The sequence below is a fragment of the Tenebrio molitor genome, chromosome 7, assembly GCF_963966145.1.
Source record: "Tenebrio molitor chromosome 7, icTenMoli1.1, whole genome shotgun sequence".
In the NCBI taxonomy this organism is placed as follows: Eukaryota; Metazoa; Arthropoda; class Insecta; order Coleoptera; family Tenebrionidae; genus Tenebrio; species Tenebrio molitor.
In genome coordinates, this window is record NC_091052.1 from 3,718,316 (window position 1) to 3,745,751 (window position 27,436).

Here is a 27,436-nt window from a genome sequence, read left to right on the forward strand (position 1 = left end):
ATAATTAACTAGCGCATCACTTAATTATTGGTGTTAGATGTGGACGTTGTGTGTGTGTGGCGGTCTGAAACGGTCACGGAGCCACCGGTTTCGCGGCAGGCATTTCCCGGATTCGCCCGGACCAGAACTGGTCCTCTATCTGAGCTGCAGACTGCGCCTTGGTTGCGCACGCCCCGAGGTCCTGACATGGCGAAAGTAAAACGTGGAGCTGCACACTAGGTAAATCCGGTGACGGCGGCGGTCGCGGAGGCGGCTGCTACGCCTGAAACTGCCGGCAACGTCCCACTCCCACCGTTTCAGAAACATTTAAAACCTGGGAATTAATCGGTCTTTGCAGAAAACGGTTTTATTATCGTCCACCATTTATAGGTACATATCTCAAAAAATAATTAAATCGTGAGTTGACGTAATCTAAAAAACTATTGTCCTTAAACATATCCAGCACTTTTTGTATTCAAAATTATTACGATTCATTCTGTTTACTTTAAATTTTTCCGACAAAAATTATTGATTCAGATTTTCAAATTTTTGCTTCGGTAATAATTAAAAATAACATGCACAAGCAGTAACAATAGTCAATTGAAATTCTACACGTGTCTCAACAAAGGCATCATTATCAGCAAAAATAATAAACGAAAGTATTTTCGGTATACTATTTTTAACGATTTTGTTGTTTTCATAAACAGTAAAGATTATGTAACAAATATTTATTAGTCGTCGCAATTTAAGTCTAAGATATTTACTACAAAAAATATTTATTTATTTATATTATATTAAGCATATTTTTGTAATTGGTTTTAAAATATATATCTAATGGGGTAATTAATATAATTTTCATGATATAAATAAAAATTAAGAAAATTATTAAATATTATTTACGCAGGCGTAGGCAACCAACTTTACATTTTTGCCTTGTTAAAGTTGCCAACTTGCCAATTGTTCGAAAAGTTGGCAAGACATTGGAAAACATAACCTCAACATATTCCCCTCATTTTAATTAAACATCGCACGTGTATTTTAAATTTCACTGGTTTTTGTTCATTTGTAAATAACTTTGCGTCATAATGGCCGAAGACAGTGAGGAAAAGCCAAAAAATTTTCACGAAATGGAGTTAGATAATCGAATATTAAAGGTAAAACATTTTAAAAACAATTTGAGGTTAGGATTACTTTTTCATTTTTGTTCCTTAAGGCCATAGCAAAATTAGGATGGCAGGCGCCAACTTTAATACAAGAAAGGGCGATTCCTTTACTTCTTGAAGGTAAAGATGTCCTTGTAAGGGCCAGGACTGGTTCCGGGAAAACGGCGGCATTTGCCATACCGGTGATCCAAAAAATTTTGACTCTCAAGCAAACTGCCAAACGTCAAGAAATCAAAGCTTTGATCTTAGCACCAAGCAAAGAATTGTGTAATCAGATTTGTGGAGTTGTTCAAGATTTGACAATTAAGTGCTCACAGGAGGTTAGATGTGTAAATGTAGCTCCCCCTGTAGAGCTTGGTGTTCAAAAGCCTTTATTAGTAGAAAGACCTGATATAGTTGTTGGCACCCCAACTAGAGTTTTGAAACATGTTAAAGCAGGTTATTTAGATTTGAAGAAGTCAATGGAATTATTAGTTATAGATGAGGCAGATTTAGTTTTTTCTTTTGGTTATGAGAGTGAAGTGAAAGAGCTAATGGAGTAAGTATTTCAATACAAAGGATTTATTTATGGTACAATCATACAAATAATAATTGCAGCCGGTTGCCTAGTATATATCAGGCTATTTTAGCTTCTGCTACATTAAGTGAAGATGTAAAAAGTCTAAAAAGTTTAGTGTTACATAATCCTGTTACTTTGAAACTGGAAGAACCAGATATTGCTCCAGCCAGCCAACTTACTCACTACCATTTATTGGCCGAAGAAATGGATAAAGCAACTATTTTGTATGCTCTTCTGAAATTGCATTTAATCAGAGGAAAAAGTATTATTTTTGTCAATACAGTTGATAAATGTTACAAGTAATGTTTACACATGTTTTTAGTAGATTTTATGAATGATGTGCAATTTTTTTAGAATTAAGCTTTATTTAGAACAATTTGCTATTCCAACTTGTGTTTTAAATTCTGAACTACCAGCTAAAATAAGATGTCATTCAGTTAACCAGTTTAATCAGGGAATATATGATATAATAGTTGCATCTGATGAAAAAGCTCTAGAAGAACCAGGAAATCCCAATGAAAAAGGTAAGGTGGAAGGACAGAAATCTAAGCGAAAAAAAGATAAGGAAAGTGGAGTTTCAAGAGGAATTGATTTCCAACATGTTGCCAACGTTATTAATTTTGATTTTCCGTTGGATGCCCAATCTTATATACATAGGGCAGGAAGAACAGCAAGAGGAAATAATCAAGTATATCTTGGCGTTTCTATTGTGCTTAAATTAATGTTTGTTACCTTATAGGGCAGTGTGTTATCATTTGTAAGCATTAGAGAAAAACCTTTATTAGATGAAGTTGAAAATTATTTAAAAAATGGTCAGGAAGACATTTCAATATTTAAGTAAGTATTTGCGCCGCCAATATTTCTGGCGGGTAATTTGAATTCACCTAATACGTGAATTTTAGAGCGTATAAATTTAAACTGGACGAAGTCGAGGCTTTTAAATACAGAGCAAAAGATGCGTGGCGTGCCGTAACAAGAATTGCAGTTCGTGAAGCTAGATTGAAAGAGATCAAGCAAGAAATTTTTAACTGCCAAAAACTAAAAGTATTGTTTGAAAACTGTGAAATGAATTATTGTATGTTTGTTTTTTTTTAGAATTATTTTGAAGACAATCCTACAGATTTGCAAGTTTTGAGACATGACAAGGCTCTCCATACTGTCAAAATTCAACAACATCTGTCTGATGTTCCAGAATATATTGTACCACCAACATTGAAAGGAATGACAGGTTTGTCCAAAAAAAATAAAAGGAAACGCGACAGTTACCAAACGTCGCAAGCTTCAAGCAAGAGATTTCAGGTGAGTCTTATATTTTTTTAAATCAAATAAAACGTATTTGTTTTACTGCAGGCTAAAAAAAGTAATCCTCTCTTGAGTATGGACTTTGAAGGGTTCAGTAAGAAAAAAAGAAAGAAAAACTGATGTTGTTTGTGTAATACGTTTGTAATAAACGATTTATTGTTGTAATAGTAACAATTGACTTATTTATATAAATAGATACCACCCACCTGTTTTACAATCCTGATGAAATATTGTAAACATAATTTCATTTGATATGGTATTCATATAATGCTCACAGTTATCTTTAGTAATAAATCTTTTTCTATAACTGGAATGAGGAAATGAGAAAAACGCAAATGTATCGACTTTGTTCGAATTGATTTAAGCTAGTAGTGTTAAAAGCAATTTTTTCTGTAAATTTAAAATCCGCTTTGATTAAATCAATAAGTAATCTAAAAGGAAAAACTTTTTCCTTTGAAAGTCAATTGATGTTGTGATTGGCTTAGTAAGTAGGTGTTTCACGCATTTCTGATAAGATAAATTTTATAAAATCATCCCCTCCCGTTAAGCTGTAAAACATGGGGTAACGGCTGTAATATAAAGTCGAGCTTGGAATATTTTCTGCACACAGTAATTCAAGTCGTCGAACTTTCCGAGCGTCATGAATAAGAATTTGGTTGTAGTGCTAATTGTTATAGGTATGTCGCAATTATTTTTTACTTGTTGAGTGTTACTTTTTAATTCCACAAAAAAGTGCATATTATATAAAATAATGAATTTTCAATATTCATTCATTTTTTATATCGATAATGTACGACGTAAAATTCAATATCCTAGATGTGATCGTATAATTACATTTGCAAACATTTTTAGCGGGGGTGGTCTGGGGTGAGGTGCAATCTTGCACATCCTGCGGCTCAGAATGTCAATCGGCATGCGGGACGAGACACTTCAGAACATGTTGCTTCAATTATTTGAAGAAAAGAAATTCCGATTCTTTGGCTATGGACCCGAGCCTTCGTTTAGAACTGTGGTTGGCTAAATCCAGAAATCCTTATTTTCAGCAGCAGCGGAATTTTCTGGATTCATCTCTAGAAATGCCCGAGACCGTTAATCATGATCACGACATCACACAATAAAATTATGTCGATACGACCTTGTCCTCAAGATTTTCGTAAATATAAGTATACGTAATTAATTCCTTGGTGTAAAATGTTATATGGTATTTTTGCGTTGTACCTTTTCTTTGGCTGGATATTAAACAGTTTATAATGAAATGTTTTCGTAATACCCCCAAAAAATATATTTATGGATAACGACAAGGAAGGTTTTTCTACCAGTTTGTTCAGAATCTGGTTTCAAAAAAAATGAAAAAACAAGTTACAGTTGGTATTACACAATTTATTTGTGAGTATTTTTTTCATTTTTTCCGCGAACCAACAGGCACAAGTTAGTAACGTCTGACCCAGAGTGGACGGCTGACAATAAACTCGCCAGCTCGTCTAGCAATATCCCAGGTGAGTGAAATGTACAGAAACAACATAGGAGGCAATAATATAATTAATATTAAATTAACTGATACATAATACATATAAATAATTAACAATAGTAGTGTTAAACACTGACAATAAACATTTACCTAATTCACTTTATACGATTTAAAATTTTGTATTTAATATAAATATTACATACCTATAACATTTGTAACCAGTTTGTTTTAAACAATGGACGAATTTATTACACTTAAATTATTTCGCAACAATTTTAAAATGGCAAATTACTTAACTAACTAATCTGGGAACAGTTTTGCAAAATGTTAACTATTGAATTACATTCATCGGTAGCTAATAGTCCGGGATTACATATTCGAACATGCTCAATAAATTGTAAATAAAACTGAGTTGTCATTTTCACCAACTCCTCAGAACAATTACACGTCGCAGATGTCCGTTGTTGGTTGATTGGAGTGCTTGATCCTGGTTGTATCAAAACATTTGAAATAATATTGATCTTTTTTGCATTTTCTAAATTTTCAAACTGTGAAACTACATTATTTTCACTTAGAGGTAAACATTCTCTTTGAAGATTAGTGTTGGAATCGTGATTAAGTGTTGACGACTTTCTTTTACGACGTAAATTTTTTAAAGCCACCCCGAAGGGTTCCATCGAAGAAGAACTAGAAGACAGTTCCGTGTAATTCTTCTGCGCTAACCTTTTTTTGATCTTTGTCTGTTTTCTGTGTTCGCGAATGTTTGCCTTCAAAGAATCGAACACTTTAGTAAATGTAATTTTATTCTCGGTATTCACTTTCACACTGTTTTCATTTATAACATTTGTAATATCATTTTTTGTCAATTGCAGTCCAGAGTTTTTCCTGGATGTATTCTTTTGGTTTGATTTTTTCACTTTGTTGTTTTTCGATTTTGACTTGAGAATTTTTAAGCGTTTGTGCATATTTTTTGGGAGATAATCAGTGAAGTTGTAATTTGAGCCTGTATGTGGATATTCTTCAGCGGCGGTGGAGTTTAAGTAACTTAAATCTCCCGGATTGTAGAGTGTTCTTTTGGTTTTTTTCGAAGTAAGTTCATTACCGTTTGGCACTACAAAAGTAGGATTTTCATTATGTTCTGCTGACTTAAGAGGCACTTGCGTGTGTTCGGTGTTCAAACTTGTTAATTTATCTTCAAGTTCCGGTAGAAGGGAAATGTGTGAAGTATTTGTCCGATTTTGATTTTTCAACTCATTTATCGCATCCATTTCATCTGTAATGTGTTCTTTCTTTGTTACGTTCAACATCTTTTTATACTTTTTTGCTAATATCGAAAGAGGTACATCGCTGTCACCTGAACTAATGTTGGAAAGTATAGAATACGATTTTATTAATTGTAAGGGTGTTTTCGCATTTGCCGAATCAATTTCTTTGTTCTCGGTAAATGAATCGTTGATTACACTATTTTCCTTGCTGATCGATTTTTCTTTTTCATTTATGTCTTTTGGGGGTAATTCAGTCTTTTGATCTGTCTGGCTAGATAAGATGTTCAACAAGTTTTCAACGGAATCACATTTAGGTAATTCTTGATTTTCTTGTTCTTCAAAAACAAAGTTATCTTGACCGTTAATTTCCTTTAATTCTGTGTTCCTTTCAGTCATCAATTTTTCAATTTCTTGCTCAAGCGTCATATCAAATGTTACATTAGAATTACATCTAAAATTGCTTGTAGCTAATTCTAAATTTTCCCTTTCTACTAATGTTTCAATTTCAGCCTCCTCATCATTTTGTTCTAAAGTATCAATTGGTTGAACAGTTTTCAACCAATCTTCTACTTTAGATGAAGAATAATTTTCGTTGGTCGATAACAACTCTTCATGAATTGCTTGTACTGCAGTTTCCTCGTCAATTATAACATCATTTACCTTTTTATTTTTTTGTTGACTTTTTCTAATTTCGAGATCATTTATTTTCTACAAAAAAAAAATTAAACAAAATTCTTAATGGTCAAATGAGTACCTACTCCAAGTACCATAATTTTGTTTATAACTGGAGAAGATAAACTAGACGATATTTTAAATTTTGAGTTTTCTTTAAGCGTCGAAATTCTTAGATGTTGTTTGTTGATAATGCTGGTAACAATTTCTTTATTCGTTGTTGAAATTTTCCCATGTCTTATTAATTTATTGTGCTTTCCATTTATTTGTGAATTTCTTGAAGGGGGTCTAATCGGCCTTCCCAGAACTGATTCGGTAAATGACTGCGGTAACATAAGTGAAAGTGTTAGAGATTAAAAATAATGTTTTAACTTACGATGGGACTAATCGATTTATTGAAGATATTTCGTTCGCTGCGGCTAAATGCAGATATCTTCCCAGGTTTTGACCCTGTTTTATTATTTTCATTCTTGAACTGCTCATTTATTATTGACTTGTCATTTAAAGGCTACAAGACATAAATGAATACTTTTCTAAAAAAAATACCTACTAATCGCTTTATGGCTCACCACAGACACACGTGCTACCGAATCGAAATTTTCTTCAATATTTTTTTCTAACTTTCCACTTTGCAGAACAGTTTCATCACCGCTGTCATCACTAACTACAATAACATTATCACAATTTAATCTACTCTATAAAAATAAATTAATTAATAAATCTATAAAAACTTATATTTATTTTGTTTTACCGAAACATGTAAAGAATCATTATTTGACACTGAAATTTTTCTCTTGCGAAGCTTAAAATGTTCGATGATGGGACTAGAATCGTTATCACTTTTTGACAAAGAAATGTCTGTAGTTGACGAATCATCTCCGTTTTGCTGTAACAGGTATTACAAATTAACTTCTAAAAACAAACTTCAAAGTAAGATTTTAGAATTTACCTTTTCATTTTTTATATTTAAAACATCGAATGAAAACGAGTTCGAGAATATGTGTGGAAGTATAAATTCAACTAACAATTGGAATTTATTAGAATATCGAGATATAGATATTTTTATGTTTCTAATCGTATCAAATTTTACATTTAAAAGCAAACTCTTTACCCTTAGAGATATTTCTAGGGTTTCATCCGTATCAATGTAATTAAAAGTAGGGTCTACGACGTCTTTTACAAAAAACGATAGTACTTCCCAAGGCGTTACAGTACAAAATTTCAAACCACTGAAAGACGTTAAAAATTTCTTGTCGCAAAAAAACGACAATTTATTTTGTAATATGTTAAAATCTAACCAAATGTTTGAGGTCGTCGCTTCCTGAAAAACAAAATACATTTATGTCTTCAAAATATTTTATATCATTAGTTAGATAGTTAAAAAAAAGCTTACGCTAAATTCAATAACGTGACAACCATCAATTTCAATGGCACTACAGTTAATGGAAAAAATGTTTGTTGATAGATCGTTTAGTTGGTCAAGAACTATCCGTATATTTTGGTAAAGATTTCTTAAATCAACTAGTTCGATATTTAAATTTTTGGTAACTTCAGGAAATGTTCCTTGAAACTGTAAAGTATTGTTATTATTAAATTTTAAAAGTTTAAAAATCACTTCAATGATAATAGCTTGTGTTTCAACGTCACATGTAGTTTTAACAATTTCATACAGAACTGGGCTGCAAGAGAATTTGCTTTTATTATGCCTTTACAAAATAGATTTGCATTATCTTACAATGATTTATGCTTAACTATTATTTTCTGTACAACTTTTGGAGATACATTATCCAACAAATGGGAGTAAATTCGAAAAAACTCCTTAATGTTGGTACTTTTAGGATAGTTGTTCATTACAGTCTCAACAATTTTAACATATCTTTTAATTATATTTTTGTAAATTTGCGTAGTATCTACAACAAACTAAACGGACCACCAAGATATTTTCCATTAAATCATTATTTTCATAAATACCAGAAACACTTCCAGAGCCATTCTAACTGTAAAATGTTCACGTGCACCGATTTGATCAAATTGCTTGACGTATCTGTTTAAAAGCACGAAATAAGTGAGAATATCGTCTAGAAATTTATTGATTTCGTCCTCGTCCATGTTTAATTTAGCGAAATTTTTTAAGATGCTTGAAACGCTTTTTATTTGCTCTTCTTTAATTGCATGTTCTGAATCCTGCAATGTGGAACCTGAACTGCTGAAACCTGAATATAAGAAGATCGCTTACCAGTATTTTGTAAATCGTGTTTCTGAATGAAATAGAAATCTTATTGAAATCCATTTTAATTGTTGCGTTACACTAATTGACAGTTGCAAAAACTGACTGTTTTTTGTTTTGACTTGATGGAGATTAGCCGCCTTTGTTTTTAAAATTGGGTTTCTATTTACAGGACATGATCAGTGATCACATTTCTTTAGTTCCATAAAAAAAAATCGTTTACGTTTTATTAAGGAATAAAAAAGGAAAGAATGTATATAACGTTATACTGTGATATAACCATATCCATAATTACATTTGCAATTGTATATTAAAATCGTCGTCTGCACTGATCGTAATATATCGGCACGGACGATTAAAATTTTAATTTCACGAACTTGTCGTACCAACCTCTCAATAAGTTTGGTGGTTATTTGTTTTGCTCCGTGTTTTGTCGATACAAACAATTTAATTAAGATCACACAAGGAGTAAATGTTATTTTATTTACATTTACATAAGTTTTAAATTCTGTACTACACACATATTATATAACAATTGTTCTTGTAACCGATGCCACACAACATTATGACAACTTTGTATATTTGTTAAATAATTTCTGAGCGACTCTTCTGTCGCTACAACCGTGCCATGTGATTTCAAAAACACACTAAGATACGCTTCCGCAAGTTCAAAATCTTTGTTCGACTTTAACATAAATTCCACAACTTTAAGAAATTGAAGCATCACTTGCGCAGAGCCTCCACCTTCAGGTGCCAGAGATTTAATTTCAAAATCAATCATTGACGGACTAAACGATTTTAACTTTTCGACTACTTCATTGAAATCTTCATTTTGTCGCGTCTTATCCAACATCTTACCGAATTCGGTTAAATTTAAGAGAGAGGCCGGTATTAGTAATTTGCTTCCACTTTCTGGTTCAGATTGTCCTAAATTAAATTGAAAGTTTAAAGCGGACACGGTTGGTAAGAAAAATGGTGCTGCTTTGGGAGCTTTTGGTGGCAATTTTGGTTTGTTCCTCATTTTAATCAAATCTAAATTCAATAGATTTTGCCATCTTGACGACGGCAATCCCGATAAAGTCACCAAATCGTTGCTAAGTTGTTCAGGTGATACAAAGTCGGGTTCTTCACTCGAATCTTCAATTTCCAGTTCTTCATCTTTGTGTTCACTCAGGCATTCAGGGAAAGACATTAACTCTGGTTCATCGCATGGAGTGAGAGCTTTTAACGATACTTTAGAGTATAATGTGCGATTAGTCCACAAAAATATTCCCAGATAATCAACATGTGCAGTGCTTAAAACTTCTCCCGTTGGAGACATATTTAACGATACACAAGCGACTTCTGTAGAAAACTGATCGACTAATTGACACGACGGTATGTCCCAAGTTCGAATTGAACAATCCATAGAAGAACTAATTAACCAACGAGAATCAGGACTAAATGTGGCATCAGTTATTTGCGCCGTATGCCCCACGAATTTTCTAACTATTCTTCTCGTATCAATATCCACGATGTAAATATCAAAATCTTCAACCGCCACTGCTAACATAGAACTCTCTTGGTGTGCTCGGAAAAAACTTATAGGTTCCTCTAATGTCAAAGTTGATAACGGACTGGTTCCTGAAAAGAATCTCTTTATTGTAATAGTTTTTATTGCTTCTTAAAAAGTACCTTTATTTTTAAATTTCCAAAATTTAATTTTACAATCGCTGCCTCCGCTTATCGTCAATTGATTCAAAGTATCTGTCACCACCCCTCTTGCTGACGAATCGTGTGCTTTAGGGTTGCCGTAAGTATCGCGCCAAAGCCCTGACTGCATATTGAACCTAAATAATCAAATCAATTATTAACTTCTTATGCAATTGGTCTAAACGGGTTTTGTTTTCTTTTATAGTACACTGCATAAAGCTAAATCCGTCGAAACGGTCGAAATTCGCATATTGGCTCGTGTCAACACCTGCATTGTCATCATGCAGAGACGGACTAATTTATTATGCATTCTGCACATAACTTGAAGCATTGAGTGGAAAAAACAGCATTCCGAGATAAATCAATTTGAAATATTGTGAATGCCGCAAATTACAAAATTATTTGAGTTACTGTGCCAGTGGCTTGTGAGGATTATTGCATATTTCATTGAGTCGCTATTGTTTTTCTTAAAAAAAGTAATACTATAAAAATAATTTTTCTACAGCACATTTAAAAAAACAATGAGAACGCTGTTTTTTCCACCAAGTTTAACATCATTCAAGAGAATGCAATAAAGTAGGTAGTTTTATATAATGGAACCATCGATTTCAACAAAAAATATCTTTAGATGATTTTTGTATGAATTATGGGGAAAATAAGTTAGAAAAACATATTTAGAACAATTGGACAATTACGTATACCATCGACAAGTGGAAAAAGGTGCATTTCGTCACAATGGTCACCCGTGATACCGTTCATTGTTATTTAATCAGTTACGACTTTTTACCCTTGCGTCAGATAAAATTAAGACTTTCACTACACTACATTTTTTTTTTAATAGTAAGGATTTCAGCAAGTGAAGAATAGTAAAAACGTTTCGCTCTTAGGAAATAATTCATTACTAAATACACCTCTGTGTAAAGCGTGCCACAATGACGTCACTGCTCATATGTCCGACGTCGGCTCTCTTTGACTCGTTTTTATAACTTTTTTTTTCTCTCGTGATATGCGAATTTCGACCGTTTCGACAAATTTTATTTTTATACATTGTACTATAATAGCTTTCAATTAAACTTCCGTATTACTCTTATTGCGATAAATTCATGAATCAATCAGATGTATTTATATTTTTACCTATCAATGTGACCTGTATTATATCCTACAATGACAAAGTTTCCACAATGTGTTAAAAACAAGCAAGTTGCTGAGACGTCTTGAAATAAATTAGCCTTTAGTTTTTTCTTTTGAAATCGCTCAGGTAGCAACTTCAGTTCTCCCATTTTCACTTTATCATAAGACCAAGTAGTAACCATTGGTATACCCAAATGAATTGCTGCGATGTTATCCCACTCTTTCTCTCTAGTTGTTTCAGAAGTGAACTGCGTGATTGGAGGCATTGTTAAAGGATCCTCAGCAGTACGTCCTCGTCTTTTAGACGCTTTCCTGTTGTAGGAAGCTTTCCCTAAGCTTTTGTTAAACTGTTCTGTCAGAGTATTGAATATTCGCAGAGTAGAATCACTCGCGGCACTCAAAATATTGTGTCCATTTGCACCATGGAATCTAATGTAGGATGGAGGCGCTGAATGTCCTGTGCAACATGTTACATTACTTATAGCTACTTTTTTTTTACATTAATGCTTACCTTCTCTAATTCTGAGCAGTCTAGCACCCCCATCAGTCATATCAAAAATCCATAATTTTAAAGTATTGTCAGGGGAAGAAGTAAGTACTAAAGGTTCATTTGGTAGACAAATCATTCCAGTGACACTACCACTATGTGCAGAAAGCAGTTGACTAGCAACTCGCCTTTCTTCTAAATCCCAAAAAACTACATGTCCCACAACACTCCCTGTTGCCATAATGGGGCTTCCATCTGTTCGAAATGAAATTGATGTTACAGGGCCCCAATCTTGGGTAAATTCCATTATGGTTTCATCAAACTTTAAATTGTGCAGTATAATTTTCCCACTTGCCAAACCAACAGCAATTACATCAAGTGCAGGAGCTTGTTCTAGACAAATAATAGGGGATTTCCATCCCCTAAATGAATATATCAGTTTCAAATTATTTATATTCCACAACTGCATCTCCCCTTGTTCACTTCCCAACAATATTTTATTAATGTATGTACTAGGGTGCACTATTGCAGTAATTTGAAATGACTTGTTACTAAATGTTAATTCAAGAAAAACTGTTTCCGCTTTGATATCCCATATTTTGACATTACTACTCTCATCAACTGATATCAAGTGAACACCAAATGGAAGCATTAAGTGAACTGGTTTTTTATGACCTGTGTAAACATGCTTAAGTTCAGTGCCTCTTCTCCAGGCATGTATCTTATTGTTGCAAGCAGTGTATACGTGAAAAGCGTCAGCTGTCATCGCTGTTATGTCCTCGGGATGTAAACCACCTACACTAAGCAAACCGAAATGCGTAATTCCGTAGGTATGAAACGATTTTCCTACACATGTTACTATCAGGTTCTCCTTCCGACTTTTTATATAACGAACTTGTAGCGGTATGTGGTTACTTACATAACCTAAACTACGACAAGGTAGAAATATTTTGCTTCCTTTCGGCATTTTTATGTCTTCACCAATAAACGCGATAAATGTAAACACAACACGTGAAACTTTAAGGTTAACTAACACAACTTGTTGTACGTGTGACAACTGACAGAAGTGACAGGACTGACAGGAGGGTTTTCAATTACCAACCAACAAACAAATAACTTTGAATTTTGTAAAATATGTAGCTTAGCTGCTTAGATCACAGTTTCGGAGTCACTATTTTAAATAAATTACGTACCTTACAAGTTGTAAAGTTAGATTTCTTCAGAAATACATATTCTAATAACCGCTACAAAAGGCATTTAAGCTTAATAATATCTTGTAAACTACAAATCTGGAAATATATCCAATACAATTTTCAGTATAATCATAATCAGTACACTTTTGCTTTTTATTGGAGTATATTTATTTGAAAAAGAATAAAACTTGTAGTCTCTTTCTAGATCTTAGTGTTGGTGCCACTGTGATGCTTAAATGTCTTTGAATGTCTTATGTCAATTAATAAATATGACAGTTTCGAGTGTTTTTCTATTATTATCATATTTATAAGTACCGGTGAAAAATTGTGTCGTATGATCGTACTTAAACGTAAAACGGAAACATGACTCGCTTGTATTTGTTTTTGTTAATTTTTCTATTAATAAAAAGTAATGTATGCCTGGAGCGCGAAATGACGGTCAACATAGAACCTAGACGAGAAGATTGTTTCTTCCAATCGGCAAAGCCAGGTGAAGTGATAGATTTTGAATATCAAGTGATAGATGGTGGCCACGGTGATTTAGATATTACGTTTCATTTAGTGGATCCTACCGGTCGAATACTGGTGGCTGATTACAAGAAAAGCGAAAACAATCATCGCGCTGATGTGACTGTGGCAGGAGATCACAAATTCTGTTTTGATAACACATTCAGCTCCTTCAATGTTAAGACTGTGTTTTTTGAATTAATTATAGAAGGAGATGATAATTCTGAGTGGGGAAGCGAAGAAAATATTGATTTGCAGGGACTCAGACCAGAGGATGTATATGAAATGAAAGTACAAGATATGCAGCAGATTATAGCTAATGTTAGGAATCATTTAACAAAAGTGCGCCATGTGCAGGATCTCTTAAAATCAGCAGAAGCTAGAGACAGAAATGTGGTAGAGGAGAATTTTTTTAAAGTTAACACATTTTCAATGATACATTTATGTGCAATGCTTGTTGTTGGCTTTATTCAAGTTGTGATGCTCAAAAGTTTATTTGATGACAATTCTAAAGTTCATAAAATATGGAAGAATTTGAATAATGCAAGATAGTACTTTAAGTCTTACATAAAACTTTGTGTGTGTTGTTATTGAACTGATATAAATTATTTGATATTTCTTCCAGTACAGTGAATACAAATATTTCATTGGTAGAAATATTCTTAAAATTATCAATCAAGTTTTAAGAATAAAACCAAAGCTAACTTAACTGTGCCATTATGTATGTGCTAGTCACATTTTTTTTTCTTTGAGGTAAAATCAAGATAAAGCAATAAGTACTTCATTTTTGTTATGTAATTTCTGTAAAAGTCAACATGTTTAACTTAAATGTTATGTTGTGCAGTTAATGAAAATAATATTGTAATATAATCACGTAATTGAATTTTACATAATAAATTGATTACACTTTTTATTAGGTTGATTTATTTTATCTTGCTACTGTTGAAATCCAATCCTCTTTATGTCCTGGTTTTGTGTAAATCTTGACTTTGCTTTTCTGTCTGTGTCTTCTAACAGAAGGTACAATAATATTTCGTTTTTGGAGACTTTTGAATCTGTCACTGAGTAAACTTCCTTCTTTTTTAAGGTTTCTTAAATTACCAGATATATCTGGCCCCATGTTGAATTCTAGTTCACTTTCTTCAAATTTAATTGCGCTCAAACGTTTTGGCTCTTTTTTCTTAAGCAATTGCATTTTTTTACGTTTTTCTTTAAGTATTTTCATTTTATTTTCATTCTTTTGAATTACTTTATTTAATGTTTTTAATTGATGGATATCTGTTACTTTCTTTTTTTCAATTTTTGCAGCTCTTCTCAGTAAATCCAATTTCATTTGTTCTTTTTGTTTACGGCGTTGTTGTAAGGTTTTCTTTATATTTTTTGTGGGTGGATTTATAGCTTTATACTCCTCATCACTATCAGTGTCAATATCTTGAGTTGATTGCTGTGGTAAGCCCTGAGACATTTCTTTCAGCCATGCAGACTAAAAAATAAAAGAAATAAATCACACTGAATAAAAAAAAAAGTTATATATCTTACCTCTTTTTGATCAACAGTGACTTTGCTGAACATACCTTTTGTAACACGATTTAAATGTTTTTCTTCCTTAATAATTTTTAATTCTTTATCAGCAATAGCTTTAAGCAAGTCTTGATGATCATCAAAACTTGGATTATAAGACATGCCAGGATGTGGTGCCTCAATTGAGGGAAGAACACTTGTCTCATGTTTTGCAGGCCTTTTAACAGTTTTACTAGACTTTCCTGAACCCACTAAATTATGTTTTATAGTGTTACTAGCTAACCATTCATTTTTTTCATTACCACCATCTACAAGAAATAATTATGTAATTTTTTTTTTTATTTAAAGAGCCAAATTATACCATCAATCCAAATATTTTCAGTAAACTCTCCCCTCTTAGGAGCACACTTTTTTTTGGTTTCATAAACTTGTCTATCATTAATTGCCTGTACTTCTCTATGTTTCAATATACCTTTAGCACGATTTTCAGCTTCCTTCTTTTTTATTAGATCATTTTTTCGTTCTTCTTTACTCCGAACGCGGTTTCTGCAATTATACAGTTTATACAATAAAACAAAATTACAGGTTTTCTTTTACCTTTTTTTTATTGGATCAGGAACCTGTGTGTGTGGTTGTAATAATTCAAAACATCTTGGTGGTTTCAACAATTTCAATTTTTTCTGTTGTTTTAATGATAAGTCTTCAGAAGGCTTTGTTTCTATTTTGAACAATTCTTCATTGGTTAATGTGACCAGCGGAGGTCTAAAATTGTTTCAATTTTCATGGGAAATAAATGTGAATGCAAAAAATTACCCTAAACGTTCTTCAAGACGTTTGTCTTCCAAAAATTCCTCAACATCACTTATATTTACATGTTTACGCCAAGAGATTTTATTTTTCTTCGAAACACGTTTCTTTTTTATACCGGACATCTTCATTTTTTTTTTCAAACTGGTACAGTATTGAAGAGAACTCAAGAGAAGAATGCTTTCCACATGTCCTCTACAACATAACCTCACAATTTTAACAATAAATTTAAGGTTATGAGTTCCGACCTTAAATTACCGGTAACCGGTATACCTGGTTGCCTATAAAAAGAATGTCCGAATGTCGCTCAGAAATGAAAACCTTGCGAATACAAGGTAAATACGTAAAATTAGAAATTTTGAGTGTCCCACACAAGTGTATATTATAAAATATTTTCTTTTTTGCATATCGTAATGAAAGTGGCACTTTTTTACACGCAAAATCGTAGTGAAAGTAGCACTTTTTTGTACGAAAAATCGTAGTGAAAATATAGTAGGTACTTTTTTGCATCATTTTATTCCATCTCCTTGGAGATGATTGTCAAAGCATACCTAGTTTTTTTTTTTGTAAGTATATAAGATGTAAGATTTATAATTTTTTATAAATCCTTTTAGACCAAATTTCTCAACTTAGATTGATATGCAAAAAAATAGTGTGTACAACACGTTATGAAAGTCTTTTTTTCACTTATTTGCTTTCGGGCTACGCCCTCGTTAATCAATCTGCAAATTCGTGAAAAAAAGTATGACTTTCATAACTAGTTGTACAAATAATATTCCGAAATTCTCGTTTTGGCTTGCACTGGGATACGCGGTTTTGCTATATTTATCATGTAGGTGCGCGGCATTTCCAAATTATACACGACGCTCATTTCCCAAAAATATTTAAAATTGTTTAACTTATGAGCGATGAATATACGATCTAATAAACAGCCTTGACATTATACACATCAGACATTGAATTAGACCTTTAACCTTTTAAATGTATGCTAATTCAATCTGATAAATTGAACAGCTTACATGTGACATGTTTATTATTAAAACAAAATCAAAATTTAATGGACTTTATTGAAAAACATGTTGAACAAAACACTTTCAGATGCTATGTCATCTAAATTTACAAAATGAATCTGGATTATCACAAAAGTATGTAAGTTATAGTACAGAAAAACACTATGGCTAGTTTACAATCTACAATATAATTACAATTCACCATTGAGCAGTTTCTTATCAAACAGGAATTCACCAAGTGCTCCATGTTTAGTCATGAACTTATCAAGTGTAGAAATCTTGCCAGCAATATCCCTTTGACCTGTGTATTGTTCTTCAAGGAATACCCCAGTCAAATAATCAACTAAATGATAATCATTGGGGCCAGGTTGATCTTCACATACTTTAACAACTCCTTTGATCTTCTTGGTAACAGTAGCTTCAAGTTGAAGAGCATCTTTTAAAGCTTCAACACCACTGTCCCATTGTGTTTTAGAAACGCCAATCTGAAATTGTCAATCCACGTTTAAAATTCGCGGAACTTCTAGGGACTTTTTCGCTACCACATGACAGATGACAGACATTTCACGCCAATATGGTCATTTTAAAATTAATTGTATTCAATTTTTAAAAAAACATGTTTTTGGGGCAAACTTACGTAAGTATCAATAAGATTGCTGACGTCAGAGATAAGTTCGCCTCTCATGAGAAGGTACGAAATCAACTTAATGGCATGTTGACGTTCTTCAGATGCAGAATCAAAGAACATCTTTGCAAAACCTGGCCTATTGATGGTATCTTTGGAAAAATGGGCTCCCATCGCCAAATACTGCATCGCAGCGGAAAGTTCCGCTCGGATCTGGGTTCTCATGCTGTTGATGCATGAGCGCTTCATGTCAGTCCAGTTTGGGTCGGTCTTGATTTCTTGCTCTGTATGTGAACCTTTAAACATCCCAAAATAGAGTCTAAAACGCAGAAAAAGCAAAACAAAAACAACTCACATTGTAGCTGGTCGCCGTTGGCAAGGGCGAAAGTGCACAACAATAAAGTGGATGCGACTATTGCCTTCATATTGTTTTTATCGGTAATTAAGTGGAATGAACACAATTGTTTAACCGGTAATACGCGATCGTTCTTTAGTCTGCCTTTACACTCACTGGTGCAGAAGGTGACTATTCGAAAAAATCTAAATCACAAAGGAAATGGTAAACGCAGACTGATTTACGCACTACAAAATACACTTTGATACCGCCTCCTTCTCAAAATATTCGAATGTCACTGGGGAATTATCTGCCCCTCCAGCCTTGACAAGGCACTTTCTTTGTTTTGGGGCATGCCAGAAATGCGCTGTGGTCTTCTGCGCCTGTTGTTAAAGCTCAAAATCGCACTTTTAGTGCGCATTAAAGAACAAAGTTCTGTTTTTTCCATTCTCTTGTGTTATTCGTGATTACGCTGGCGAGATACCAGGTATGTAGTTTGGTTTTTGCAGTATTTGGCAATGTTACGTTTAAGCTAGAATTTATTTTATACACATTTAGGGATCATGAAGGCAGTCACTGTTGTTCTTTTTGCGATCGTTGCCGTTGTGACGGCTCACGACTCATGCTACAAAGACGTCGATCAAGCATGTTCACAACCTAGTAGCAAACCAAGTGAGTATAATTTATTCCGTTTCGTGTAACAGCATTGTGATTTATCGCGTACCTCGGGAGACATTTAATTTAGTAACGATGAAACCATCGATATTCAATTAATTGTTATCGTTGTTATTGCAATGCTTTGACCCGACTTGTTGAATTGTACTTTCGTCAAATCTATTTTGGTTAAGATATCACATGTTGTGACCGATAATGCATTCTGTTTTCGACAACAGATGCGCACTACCCAGTACAAAACTGTTGTGTTTGTATGTAATCCCTCTTGATTTGACAAACAATAACAAAATTGAAAATTACAATGTAAAATGAGGCCGGAAGCTACAAATTCACGACTTATCTGTCACTGATAATTTGACGCTCACTGCAGTAACCCGTGGACTCAAGGAAGTTAATACTGTCGGAGCAAAAAATGCTCCATTATCAAACGGTCGTAAATAGCATAAACTATCATGTTGAATGACATGAATTGATCATTGACATTGGTAAATTAATTTTTTTGACATTTTGTTGACATGGGAATAATCAGGCAGGGATTTTTTTTTTATTTGTGACAGTCTAACACTCCAAATTTTGAAATGACATTGACGACCAGAATTTTTTGCTCGCGACAGTAGGTTAATCAATAAATTAATAAAATCCTGTTCAAAGATCTTTTGTAATTTGGTAATTGTTGAAGGCTATAACGATAAATATTTCGTATTAAATATATTTTGTTAATGCAATTCCAATTAAAGTAGGACAAAACAAAGTAGTAAAAAACCTTGAACTGTAGATTAAGTTCCATTCAATCAAATAAAATTTAACATGTGTAAGTTTTTGACAAAAACAAATACATATTGTGTATTATATAGACAGATTCTTAAATTATCTACAACCAATTAAAGAGTGTGGAAACGTTTAGGAAAATTGCACTGAAGTAAATTTAAACAGTGATATAAAGTTTCCCATTTTCATTAAGTAAAATTCTTTGAAGATATTTCTCTGATTACTACCCTCGACGTTAATTTCTAGGACTGAGTTCAGAACTGGTAGCATGTAACGCCACTTACGGCCACATAAACATCGTGATGAAAGACCTTGTCAATTTCGCTAACAGTCATATTGTCCGCTCGTTCGAGTACCTCTTGATGTCAACCCATTACGGCAATTATCAGAAGAACCGCGCCGGTTTTGAGAAGCTTTTCCGCGATCTGTCCGACTCCAAATGGGAGAATTCCATCGAAGTGATCAAACACATCACCACTCGTGGCGGTGTGATGGAATTCGTGCCACCGAAGTCGTTGAATGGTGTAGAGAAAACCAACAACATCTACGAATTGTACGAAATTCAAAGCGTCGCCAAAGCTTTAGACATGGAAAAACAACTCGCACTGGAAGCTTTCGAAATCCACAAAGCGGCCAGCGGCAGGAGCGAGGGCAAGCACGATCCTGAGATTTCATCGTACGTTGAAAAGGAATTCGTTCATGAGCACGCAAAGACCATTCGTAAACTTGCCGGTTACGTGTCGGACCTGAACTCGATGCTTAGTGGACCGGACGGGTCTCTGTCTTTGTTCCTGTTTGATGAATATCTTCAGAAACAGTAATTTGATTTAAATAAACATTTATGTAGAAATAGAAAAAAAACAGTTACTTCATTGTTATTTTTAAATAAAACCAATAATTGTGATAGGCATCAATTTTTTATTGTAAACTGTGTTGGTGATAAATAAAACAAATTCATCGTACTTGGGCATTTTTAATCGAAAATAACAATATCGTGCTGCTAATGGGCCATCAAGGTGTAGTTGACCCTATCCAATAGTCGCCCTTTTCACTGTTGTAAAATAGACGGGATTTAATGTACCGAGATAGAAGATGCGTCGCAATTATTCGAATTTACACGTAAAGAATTAAGAAAACGTTCATAACAGCAAAACTAATTAAATGGTGCAAATTACATATGATGTAAGTAAGTACGAGTAAATGCATATATTTTTTTTTAAATACAAATATAAGTACAAAATTTTGTAACAATTCAAGGTGCTGATGTTGATTAATCTGATAGGCAGAAGGCATTCACCCAATGCAACTACATTGTGTTAAACTGATAAAAAAAAGTGGCGACAGTTAGCACGGACTAAGATAATTTTTTCGTAACCAAATTAAACGACAAAAAAGACAAAAGAAGTTGTTAATGTATTTTATAATTTGTTTTTGAGTATTTAGCCTAAATAAACAGATGTTCGATTAATTGCAATCTGTTTTATTTCATTAATATACATTTTTGTATCAATCTTGTATAATATTTAATATACCTATTTAGTCATAAGTTCATTTTTTAAATGTGATCAAAAAAGGAAAACAATGGCGTTGTAAAGGTTTGTAAAAATGAACCCATCCTTCTTAACCATATTCATTATCTTAAATAAACTATTACAAATAACAAAGTATTAACTTTTGATTTTGGAGTTGTAAAAGGTATCAAGTTATTTTTACAAGGCACGGTAATTAGTACAATGTGCTGTAAAAATGGCTTATTCAGCATCCTAATCTAATTAGTATCAATACTGATTGTCTTGCTTGCGTTATTGTTATTATAATGTATTTGTTTTTTAAACTTGCTGAAAATTGCACAATAGTACATAGTGTGAAATCATGATATACCTATCGCAATTGTTTTTTTAGGCAAATTCATTTTAGGTGTTTACTCTACATTACAGATGTGTTTTCGTTTACTGGTTATTATAAACGTAGGTAGTCTCTACGATCGCGATCTTGATCACGAAACATCTTTAGTTTTCATTAAAACCTTGTATATTGACGTGATTTTTAATGTGTTGCAAATTTTCCAAGTAAATTAATCATCATGGAAAGTACCGTTACCCGTTGTAATAATAGATCTAATAGCTTCTTGCTCGTAACTGATCTTGTATGATACAATCCATCTAGATAATAATTTCCATTACAAATTTTAATAAATAAAAAGAGTGTCTTGCAGGTGTTTAAAATAATAAAAATGTACCTACCTACTTTAAATTACATTTAATGATAGGAAATGAACATGTTTAATATTTTACCTAATCTGTAATACGTGACAGATTCAAGATGTAGATAGTGTTCAGTACAACTCTATTTTTTTGTTTTCGTGGAGCAGCTAATGGAACTGTTGATTTCAAGTACTTTTCTATTCGTCTATTGTTGTGTTGTGCAAGCTTAACAGTCGTCCGTGATAAAAAAAATACACTCGATATAGTATCTACTTGTTCGAATATACCTGTACCCTGTACTGCCTTTAATGTTTTTTAACTCAATGGAAATGTTCCAAAGAGAAAAAAATATCTTCATTTTGAGATAATTCCAAACTTATTTCACAAATAAAAAATACTCCATACAGCAAAAAACTAATAATATGAATGATCACTGGACAGTATGTCTTTTAATTTATATTTATCAATATAATACAATTATGGAACTTTCGTTTTCTATTATTTTTTATGGGTAAATATTTGATTAACAATGTGTTACATAGATATAGTAAAAAACACACCATTATTGACAGAATTATTTATTTTATAGTGCTGATAAATTAAAAAATTGATTTACAAGATTTTATTTTTAGATTTGAAATTTGAGCATTATTGTGCCAAGAACGTTTTGAAAATAAATTTCTTGTGAACCGTAGTGACGTGGAACTTTCTAGACGAATATTTTTTTCAAGGCGAGCACTTATATGGTGGCATACACCATAATTATATTTCTCTTAATTTATTTTGTTATCTGTTGTTCACAGAAACATCGCCATTGTCTAGTCGAAATGTTGTATTTTGGTCAATAACATGATGTCATCTACCAAGTCCACAACATTTACTTGGCAAGGTGATAAGAAATATATTCACAAATTGAACTACAATTATTTCTAAAATAAAACAAAATTTTATTTTATTCATATTCGTTGAGACTGCACTTTGTTGTTGGTTTCAAAGGCTTTCCCAGAAATGTGATATTACAGATGATAATGACACATCACGTGCAGATTAATCAGTGTCCGGTATAAAACAATTCCCAATAACAATTTTTCTATTCACGCATTCACCATTTTGTGTGGCAACAAAAATAAGTTCCAATAATTTTATTATGGGCATGTTTCAAAACTAATAATGCGCAAAAAGTACATACGTCTCTTTTTTCCAATCAGACAAAAATTAATTGTTATTGATAATTTATTATCACGCATTATTTAACTGTTTAAAGTGTTGACCTGTATGCAACCCAAAATACACGACAATAACAATCCTGCGGAAAACATTTTTCCTTTTCAAATCAATTTTCAATGATATTGCCAATTTCTCCTTTAATATTTTTAAAATAAAAAAACAGAAAAAACAGTATTTGTTTACAATTAAATACTATTGTTAAATATCATATTTTATACATACTTATAATTCTCCTTTAAAAGACACAGATCACATGTTAAAAGATTTGTTAGATTCGTGCAAAAATACAGAAAAACAGGGCCTTTTTGTTTGTTTTTTTTTTTCAAATTTACTTTTTAACTTTACTTTTAATAATTGTAAAGATTCTTGAAAGATTTTTTAATTCCACTCGTTCTACATTCCATTACTTTTCGCCGTAACGATGATTGGGTTTGTTAGCATAGGTAAATTGCAAATTAATTTGACTCCATTACGTTAACATTTTGTTACATAATTCAGATAAACATTAGTTCTAAATTTATGCAGATTTTTTCCAAAGTTTATTTTTATTTACATTATACAACAGAATACAGTGTTTTAGGTTAAGTTGGTTTACCGCAATATTTTTTTATGTCGAACATCATAAAACACATCAAAATGTCGAAAATCGATATCAATTTATTGAAAAGTAAGTTCAGGGGCTCTTTACTGGGATCACTATTGGGCGATTGTCTTGGTGCCCCGTACGAAGGTGATAGGGTGACATCAGGTGATAAAATAATTATTCAGAAATATTTTGATACCTTGGAATCTCCTGAATTAAAAGGTGAATTTTTTGTTGTCATTTACGAAAATCACTAAAAGAAACTTTCAGGGCCTATTAGATGTTACACAGATGATACGGCAATGATGAAGTCTGTTGCAAAGTGTCTTATTGATAAACCTGAAGTCGATTATAAATACATGGCGAAATTATTTGTTAAGGAATATTTTTCAGAACCAAATCGCGGATATGGCCAAAGTGTCGTTGACGTATTTAGTAAACTGAGAAAATCAAAGTTCGATGATATCTACAAACCAGCCAGTGAACAGTTTTCAGGAAGCGGTTCTTTTGGCAACGGGGGTGCAATGCGGATAGCCCCCGTTGCCTTATATTTTTATAACAATTATGAAGCTATGATTGATACAGCAAAAAAATCAACACAAATCACACATACTAATACTCTGGGGGTTAATGGTGCTGTTTTACAATGCATAGCTGTCCATCAAGCTTTATTTTATGATTGTAAGGAACTGATAAAACCTGAAGAATTTTCAAATGAAATTATTAAGAAAATAAGAGCAGTAGAAAAAGAGAATGATGATGGGTGAATTTTGTTCTTAAGCAGAGGCGTGAATTGCTAGAATAATAAATACATATTTACAGACTTGGCATTGACGATTTTAATCCGTACGAGGATAAAATGAAGACAGTCCAATCTTTTCTTAACATAAAATATCACGACGAGTTAGATGAAGAAGTGGCACAAAATTTGGGAAATTCTATTGGTGCTTATGAATCAGTCCCCACTGCCATTTACTGCTTTTTAAGGGCACTCAATGAAATTCCCACGATCAATGTGAGTCCACTAATTAATAAAACGAAAATGTGTAATTTTTTTGCACATTGATTATGAAAGTTGACTTTTTTTCAACGAGAAGTAATGAAAGTAGTACTTTTTTTAATGAAAAAATGTAATGAAAGTACTTTTTTAAATCATTTTGTTCAATTCATTGTCAAAGAATACCTGCAATGCATTTTTGTTTGCTTTTTTATTTTACATCAATCTTAGGCCAATTTCTCAACTTGCAAAAAAATGTCGTGTACAACATGTTATGAAAGTCTCTTTTTTCACTCATTTGCTTGATTAACTCGGGCTCCGACCTCGTTAATCAAACTGCAAATTCATGAAAAAACGTATGACTTTCATAACTAGTTGTACAATATATTATTTCAGAATAACAACATCTTCAGAAGAACTATTCAATATGCAGTTACTTTGGGTGGAGATACTGATACAATTGCATGTATGGCAGGTGCTATTGCAGGAGCATATATGGGCGAGGAAGCTGTTAATAAATACATGGGCAAACAATGTGAAGGTTACCAAGAAATTATTGAAATGGCCGACAATTTATATGCGGCTTGTGTCAAGTAAACGTCCTATGTTTCAACAATATTGTGTTTTATACCTATTTCTTTGCACATAATAAAAATGTAATTTTTATAATTCAATCGCCGTGCATTTATTTTTATTAATACTATTTTCATCGGCACAGTAATGATGACAGGAAGTTACTGTGCTTTTTTAAATACCCCGCCTATACTCAAAACAGCTTTGATTGGTGCATTATATTACTAGTCTTTTCGATTGGTCGTTTTAAATCAGGTGACCTCCTGGCATAAACAGAGCGGATGTGACCGACGCATACGAATTCTTGAACGGTCAAACTCTGAAACGTCAAATTTTGACAGTTGCGTGAGGGATCGTAGACAAAGGTACAGAGTGGATAAACATCGACTTCCTGGGCGTTAATTGTGTTCCCATTGCAGTTCTCACGAGTTCATTGTCGCAGTGTTAACATCTTCGCATACCTTTTTGTGCATTTTAGTGCGGTGTTTGTAGCCGCGCCCAGTTTTTAAATCAGTGTTTTACCTACATTCTGCCACCATAGGCCTATCAGATACAGCTTTAATGGACATGGTTGTCTCAAATCTGCAACAACAACGCGCTACAACCGAGCAGCTTAGGCGCGAAGCTGCAATTAAACGATTACCAGTGTCGTTAGCTGTGGCGGATATTATTAAATACATCACTGAACATGAGCAAGATGATTGTCTTCTTGTGGGCTTCTCCAGTCAGCGCGTCAATCCTTTCAGGGAGAAAGCACCCTGCACTCTCTTGTAAATTGCGACACGTCGATGTTTAGGTGTAAGAGCTTTCTCATTTAAATAACATTAAGTCTTCATGTATTGCTATGTGTAATCTAAGTTTGTAATCAGTTGTATTAATAAATTAATTATTGTAAGGCGATTTTTTTTTTTTTGGGAGGTGGGGATAATCAAAAAAGACGTTAACAACTAAATTTTATTGTTAAATTGTATACAAGTATAGGGTTATTATATTCCAGCTTACATAGTAAAAATTATCAATAAGTTTATAGTAAAACGACATGAATGAGACATTTCTCTTGTTAGTGAATTTTGAACAGGGATATTACTAATTCAAAAAGTCAAGTTCTATGAACTACAGTTGATTTATCACAGCTAAGGTAACATGCTTAATTCACTAATAAGAGTTTTTTTATTAAAAACATGAACTTGTTGTATAACATGAATTATACAAGGTGGGAGTGAATATAATGTGTAGGATTGTGAAACGTGCCCTTATCGTGAAAGAGTCCTATTGTTGCGTTGTTAGAATTTTTGTGTTACCAACGTTGCTTGGTGTTAATGTAAACGTGGCTGTGCGGTGATTGAGCAATCGGGTTATGCCAGGACAGTAATTTATTGGCAAATCAGTCTTATTCAAATATTTGGGGTATGTGAGGCAACCCTACGAACAAGAAAGATCACACTCATCGCAGCGGCAAAAAACCGACTTACATTTCAGAAAGGGATTTCCATTACATCATCAATTATGGATCAGTTGGTCTCCCCAGACTCTGCCTCCTTTTCCTGGTAAAGCCTCAATAAATCCATGGCATCTTGCGCTTGCCGCTTCTCACTCAGAAATCTCCCTGACGCCTCTTTCAGTTGCTCAAGAAAAATTTTATCAGGAAAGGTTATGTCCACAAGAGAATCAGGGTCCATATCACTGAGCAATTCCAGCTCCGCGCCCCCGAGCAAAGATACGTGGCATAAATTGTGTTTTAGTTTACCAACGAGTCCGGCTAGTTCGGCGCCTCCTTTGCCGTCGTCGGTTTGGTCGTTGGAGAGGCGGCATGGAGGCGCCGGCGGCAGCCACTTTTGAACACCGTTCAACACCATAAGACTTGTATGCGGCTCTAGTGTGGCGAAATATTCTTCGTCGTCGATTTCGGTGCCGTCTATTTCGAGGACGACGGTTATCTCGCCCGATACGTTTAACTTTTCGATGACTTTTGAGGTTAGGTCCTCGAGACTAGCGGCGACAACCCCCTTTTTCGTTTCTCGCGTTGAATCGGTGATTTTGAAAGGTTTGCCTTGTGGAATACTTGTATCTTCCATTGTATGTGACCACTGTTTACATTTAAAAGGGAGTCGTGTGCGAACTGTACCGATTCTTTGTTTGAAATGGGGTTGCCGCCCTAACTACGACTATACATGCATGACTGTATGACTGGTTGCCTGTGCGCATGGCGTACAAAGGGTCAAGTCCGGTCATGTAGTTCGATCAATAGTAGGAGACAGGACCGAACTTGAGATGCCCCTGCGAATATTATGCATTCCTGCGCAACTATAGAAACTTATGAAACATCATTTTTAAATCGAAAAAATACACCAAACATCTCCAGGATGGATATAATAATTGATATCATTTTAAATCCTTTCTGCCATTTTAAAAACTCGTCAAAAAATAAAAAACAAAAATTGCGTCTTGATCCTACATTAAATTATAC

At 33.4% G+C, this 27,436-nt stretch overlaps 10 protein-coding genes across 14 annotated transcripts; 5 read left to right on the forward strand and 5 right to left on the reverse strand.

Annotated features, from left to right (window-relative positions):
* The first annotated feature begins 80 nt into the window (after nt 1-80).
* Nucleotides 81-3,177, forward strand: Ddx56 (putative ATP-dependent RNA helicase DDX56). The gene is made up of 9 exons (XM_069053951.1): nt 81-219; nt 884-1,133; nt 1,193-1,680; nt 1,740-2,000; nt 2,056-2,389; nt 2,441-2,538; nt 2,604-2,745; nt 2,797-3,000; nt 3,052-3,177. The coding sequence occupies exons 2-9, from the start codon at nt 1,065-1,067 to the stop codon at nt 3,121-3,123; spliced, it is 1,668 nt and encodes a 555-aa protein (XP_068910052.1). The 5' UTR covers nt 81-219; nt 884-1,064; the 3' UTR covers nt 3,124-3,177.
* Nucleotides 3,178-4,527: 1,350 nt separating this feature from the next.
* On the reverse strand, nt 4,528-8,958 carry LOC138135250 (putative leucine-rich repeat-containing protein DDB_G0290503). 3 transcript variants are annotated; one of them, XM_069053948.1, is made up of 10 exons: nt 8,645-8,958; nt 8,380-8,585; nt 8,144-8,328; nt 7,802-8,087; nt 7,358-7,729; nt 7,160-7,294; nt 6,978-7,103; nt 6,785-6,916; nt 6,495-6,731; nt 4,528-6,444 (listed from the first exon to the last, which is right to left on the reverse strand). In XM_069053948.1, the coding sequence occupies exons 2-10, from the start codon at nt 8,515-8,517 to the stop codon at nt 4,768-4,770; spliced, it is 3,288 nt and encodes a 1,095-aa protein (XP_068910049.1). In that variant the 5' UTR covers nt 8,518-8,585; nt 8,645-8,958; the 3' UTR covers nt 4,528-4,767. The 3 variants fall into 3 exon arrangements, with proteins under 3 accessions (XP_068910049.1, XP_068910048.1, XP_068910050.1); XM_069053947.1 differs by having other exon boundaries at nt 8,380-8,592; XM_069053949.1 differs by lacking the exons at nt 7,802-8,087; nt 8,144-8,328 and having other exon boundaries at nt 8,380-8,592.
* Nucleotides 8,959-9,099: 141 nt separating this feature from the next.
* Nucleotides 9,100-13,026, reverse strand: LOC138135252 (WD repeat-containing protein 36). Its single transcript, XM_069053950.1, has 4 exons — nt 11,970-13,026; nt 11,462-11,915; nt 10,310-10,464; nt 9,100-10,258 (listed from the first exon to the last, which is right to left on the reverse strand). Exons 1-4 carry the CDS (start codon nt 12,910-12,912, stop codon nt 9,126-9,128), a joined length of 2,685 nt encoding a protein of 894 aa, XP_068910051.1. The 5' UTR covers nt 12,913-13,026; the 3' UTR covers nt 9,100-9,125.
* Nucleotides 13,027-13,367: 341 nt separating this feature from the next.
* opm (opossum) lies at nt 13,368-14,558 on the forward strand. Its single transcript, XM_069053958.1, has one exon. The coding sequence runs from the start codon at nt 13,502-13,504 to the stop codon at nt 14,195-14,197; it is 696 nt and encodes a 231-aa protein (XP_068910059.1). The 5' UTR covers nt 13,368-13,501; the 3' UTR covers nt 14,198-14,558.
* LOC138135254 (ribosome biogenesis protein NOP53) lies at nt 14,423-16,213 on the reverse strand. Its single transcript, XM_069053952.1, has 5 exons — nt 15,980-16,213; nt 15,764-15,928; nt 15,528-15,712; nt 15,185-15,474; nt 14,423-15,128 (listed from the first exon to the last, which is right to left on the reverse strand). The coding sequence occupies exons 1-5, from the start codon at nt 16,102-16,104 to the stop codon at nt 14,574-14,576; spliced, it is 1,320 nt and encodes a 439-aa protein (XP_068910053.1). The 5' UTR covers nt 16,105-16,213; the 3' UTR covers nt 14,423-14,573.
* Nucleotides 16,214-17,022: 809 nt separating this feature from the next.
* Nucleotides 17,023-18,208, reverse strand: LOC138135259 (ferritin heavy chain-like). Its single transcript, XM_069053960.1, has 3 exons — nt 17,964-18,208; nt 17,621-17,904; nt 17,023-17,468 (listed from the first exon to the last, which is right to left on the reverse strand). Exons 1-3 carry the CDS (start codon nt 18,031-18,033, stop codon nt 17,175-17,177), a joined length of 648 nt encoding a protein of 215 aa, XP_068910061.1. The 5' UTR covers nt 18,034-18,208; the 3' UTR covers nt 17,023-17,174.
* Nucleotides 18,209-18,289: 81 nt separating this feature from the next.
* Fer2LCH (Ferritin 2 light chain homologue) lies at nt 18,290-20,347 on the forward strand. The gene is made up of 3 exons (XM_069053959.1): nt 18,290-18,429; nt 18,501-18,614; nt 19,632-20,347. The coding sequence occupies exons 2-3, from the start codon at nt 18,506-18,508 to the stop codon at nt 20,204-20,206; spliced, it is 684 nt and encodes a 227-aa protein (XP_068910060.1). The 5' UTR covers nt 18,290-18,429; nt 18,501-18,505; the 3' UTR covers nt 20,207-20,347.
* Nucleotides 20,348-23,072: 2,725 nt separating this feature from the next.
* Nucleotides 23,073-25,070, forward strand: LOC138135256 (ADP-ribosylhydrolase ARH3-like). 3 transcript variants are annotated; one of them, XM_069053955.1, is made up of 5 exons: nt 23,073-23,259; nt 23,389-23,621; nt 23,670-24,162; nt 24,222-24,414; nt 24,793-25,070. In XM_069053955.1, the coding sequence occupies exons 2-5, from the start codon at nt 23,426-23,428 to the stop codon at nt 24,991-24,993; spliced, it is 1,083 nt and encodes a 360-aa protein (XP_068910056.1). In that variant the 5' UTR covers nt 23,073-23,259; nt 23,389-23,425; the 3' UTR covers nt 24,994-25,070. The 3 variants fall into 3 exon arrangements, with proteins under 3 accessions (XP_068910056.1, XP_068910058.1, XP_068910057.1); XM_069053957.1 differs by having other exon boundaries at nt 23,397-23,621; XM_069053956.1 differs by lacking the exon at nt 23,073-23,259 and having other exon boundaries at nt 23,271-23,621.
* A 196-nt stretch (nt 25,071-25,266) lies between these two features.
* Nucleotides 25,267-25,864, forward strand: Ggamma1 (guanine nucleotide-binding protein subunit gamma-1). The gene has a single exon (XM_069053965.1). It carries the CDS (start codon nt 25,531-25,533, stop codon nt 25,741-25,743), a length of 213 nt encoding a protein of 70 aa, XP_068910066.1. The 5' UTR covers nt 25,267-25,530; the 3' UTR covers nt 25,744-25,864.
* Nucleotides 25,865-25,909: 45 nt separating this feature from the next.
* On the reverse strand, nt 25,910-27,148 carry LOC138135261 (DNA fragmentation factor subunit alpha-like). The gene is made up of 2 exons (XM_069053964.1): nt 26,442-27,148; nt 25,910-26,391 (listed from the first exon to the last, which is right to left on the reverse strand). The coding sequence occupies exon 1, from the start codon at nt 27,042-27,044 to the stop codon at nt 26,481-26,483; it is 564 nt and encodes a 187-aa protein (XP_068910065.1). The 5' UTR covers nt 27,045-27,148; the 3' UTR covers nt 25,910-26,391; nt 26,442-26,480.
* Between the last annotated feature and the right edge of the window lie 288 nt (nt 27,149-27,436).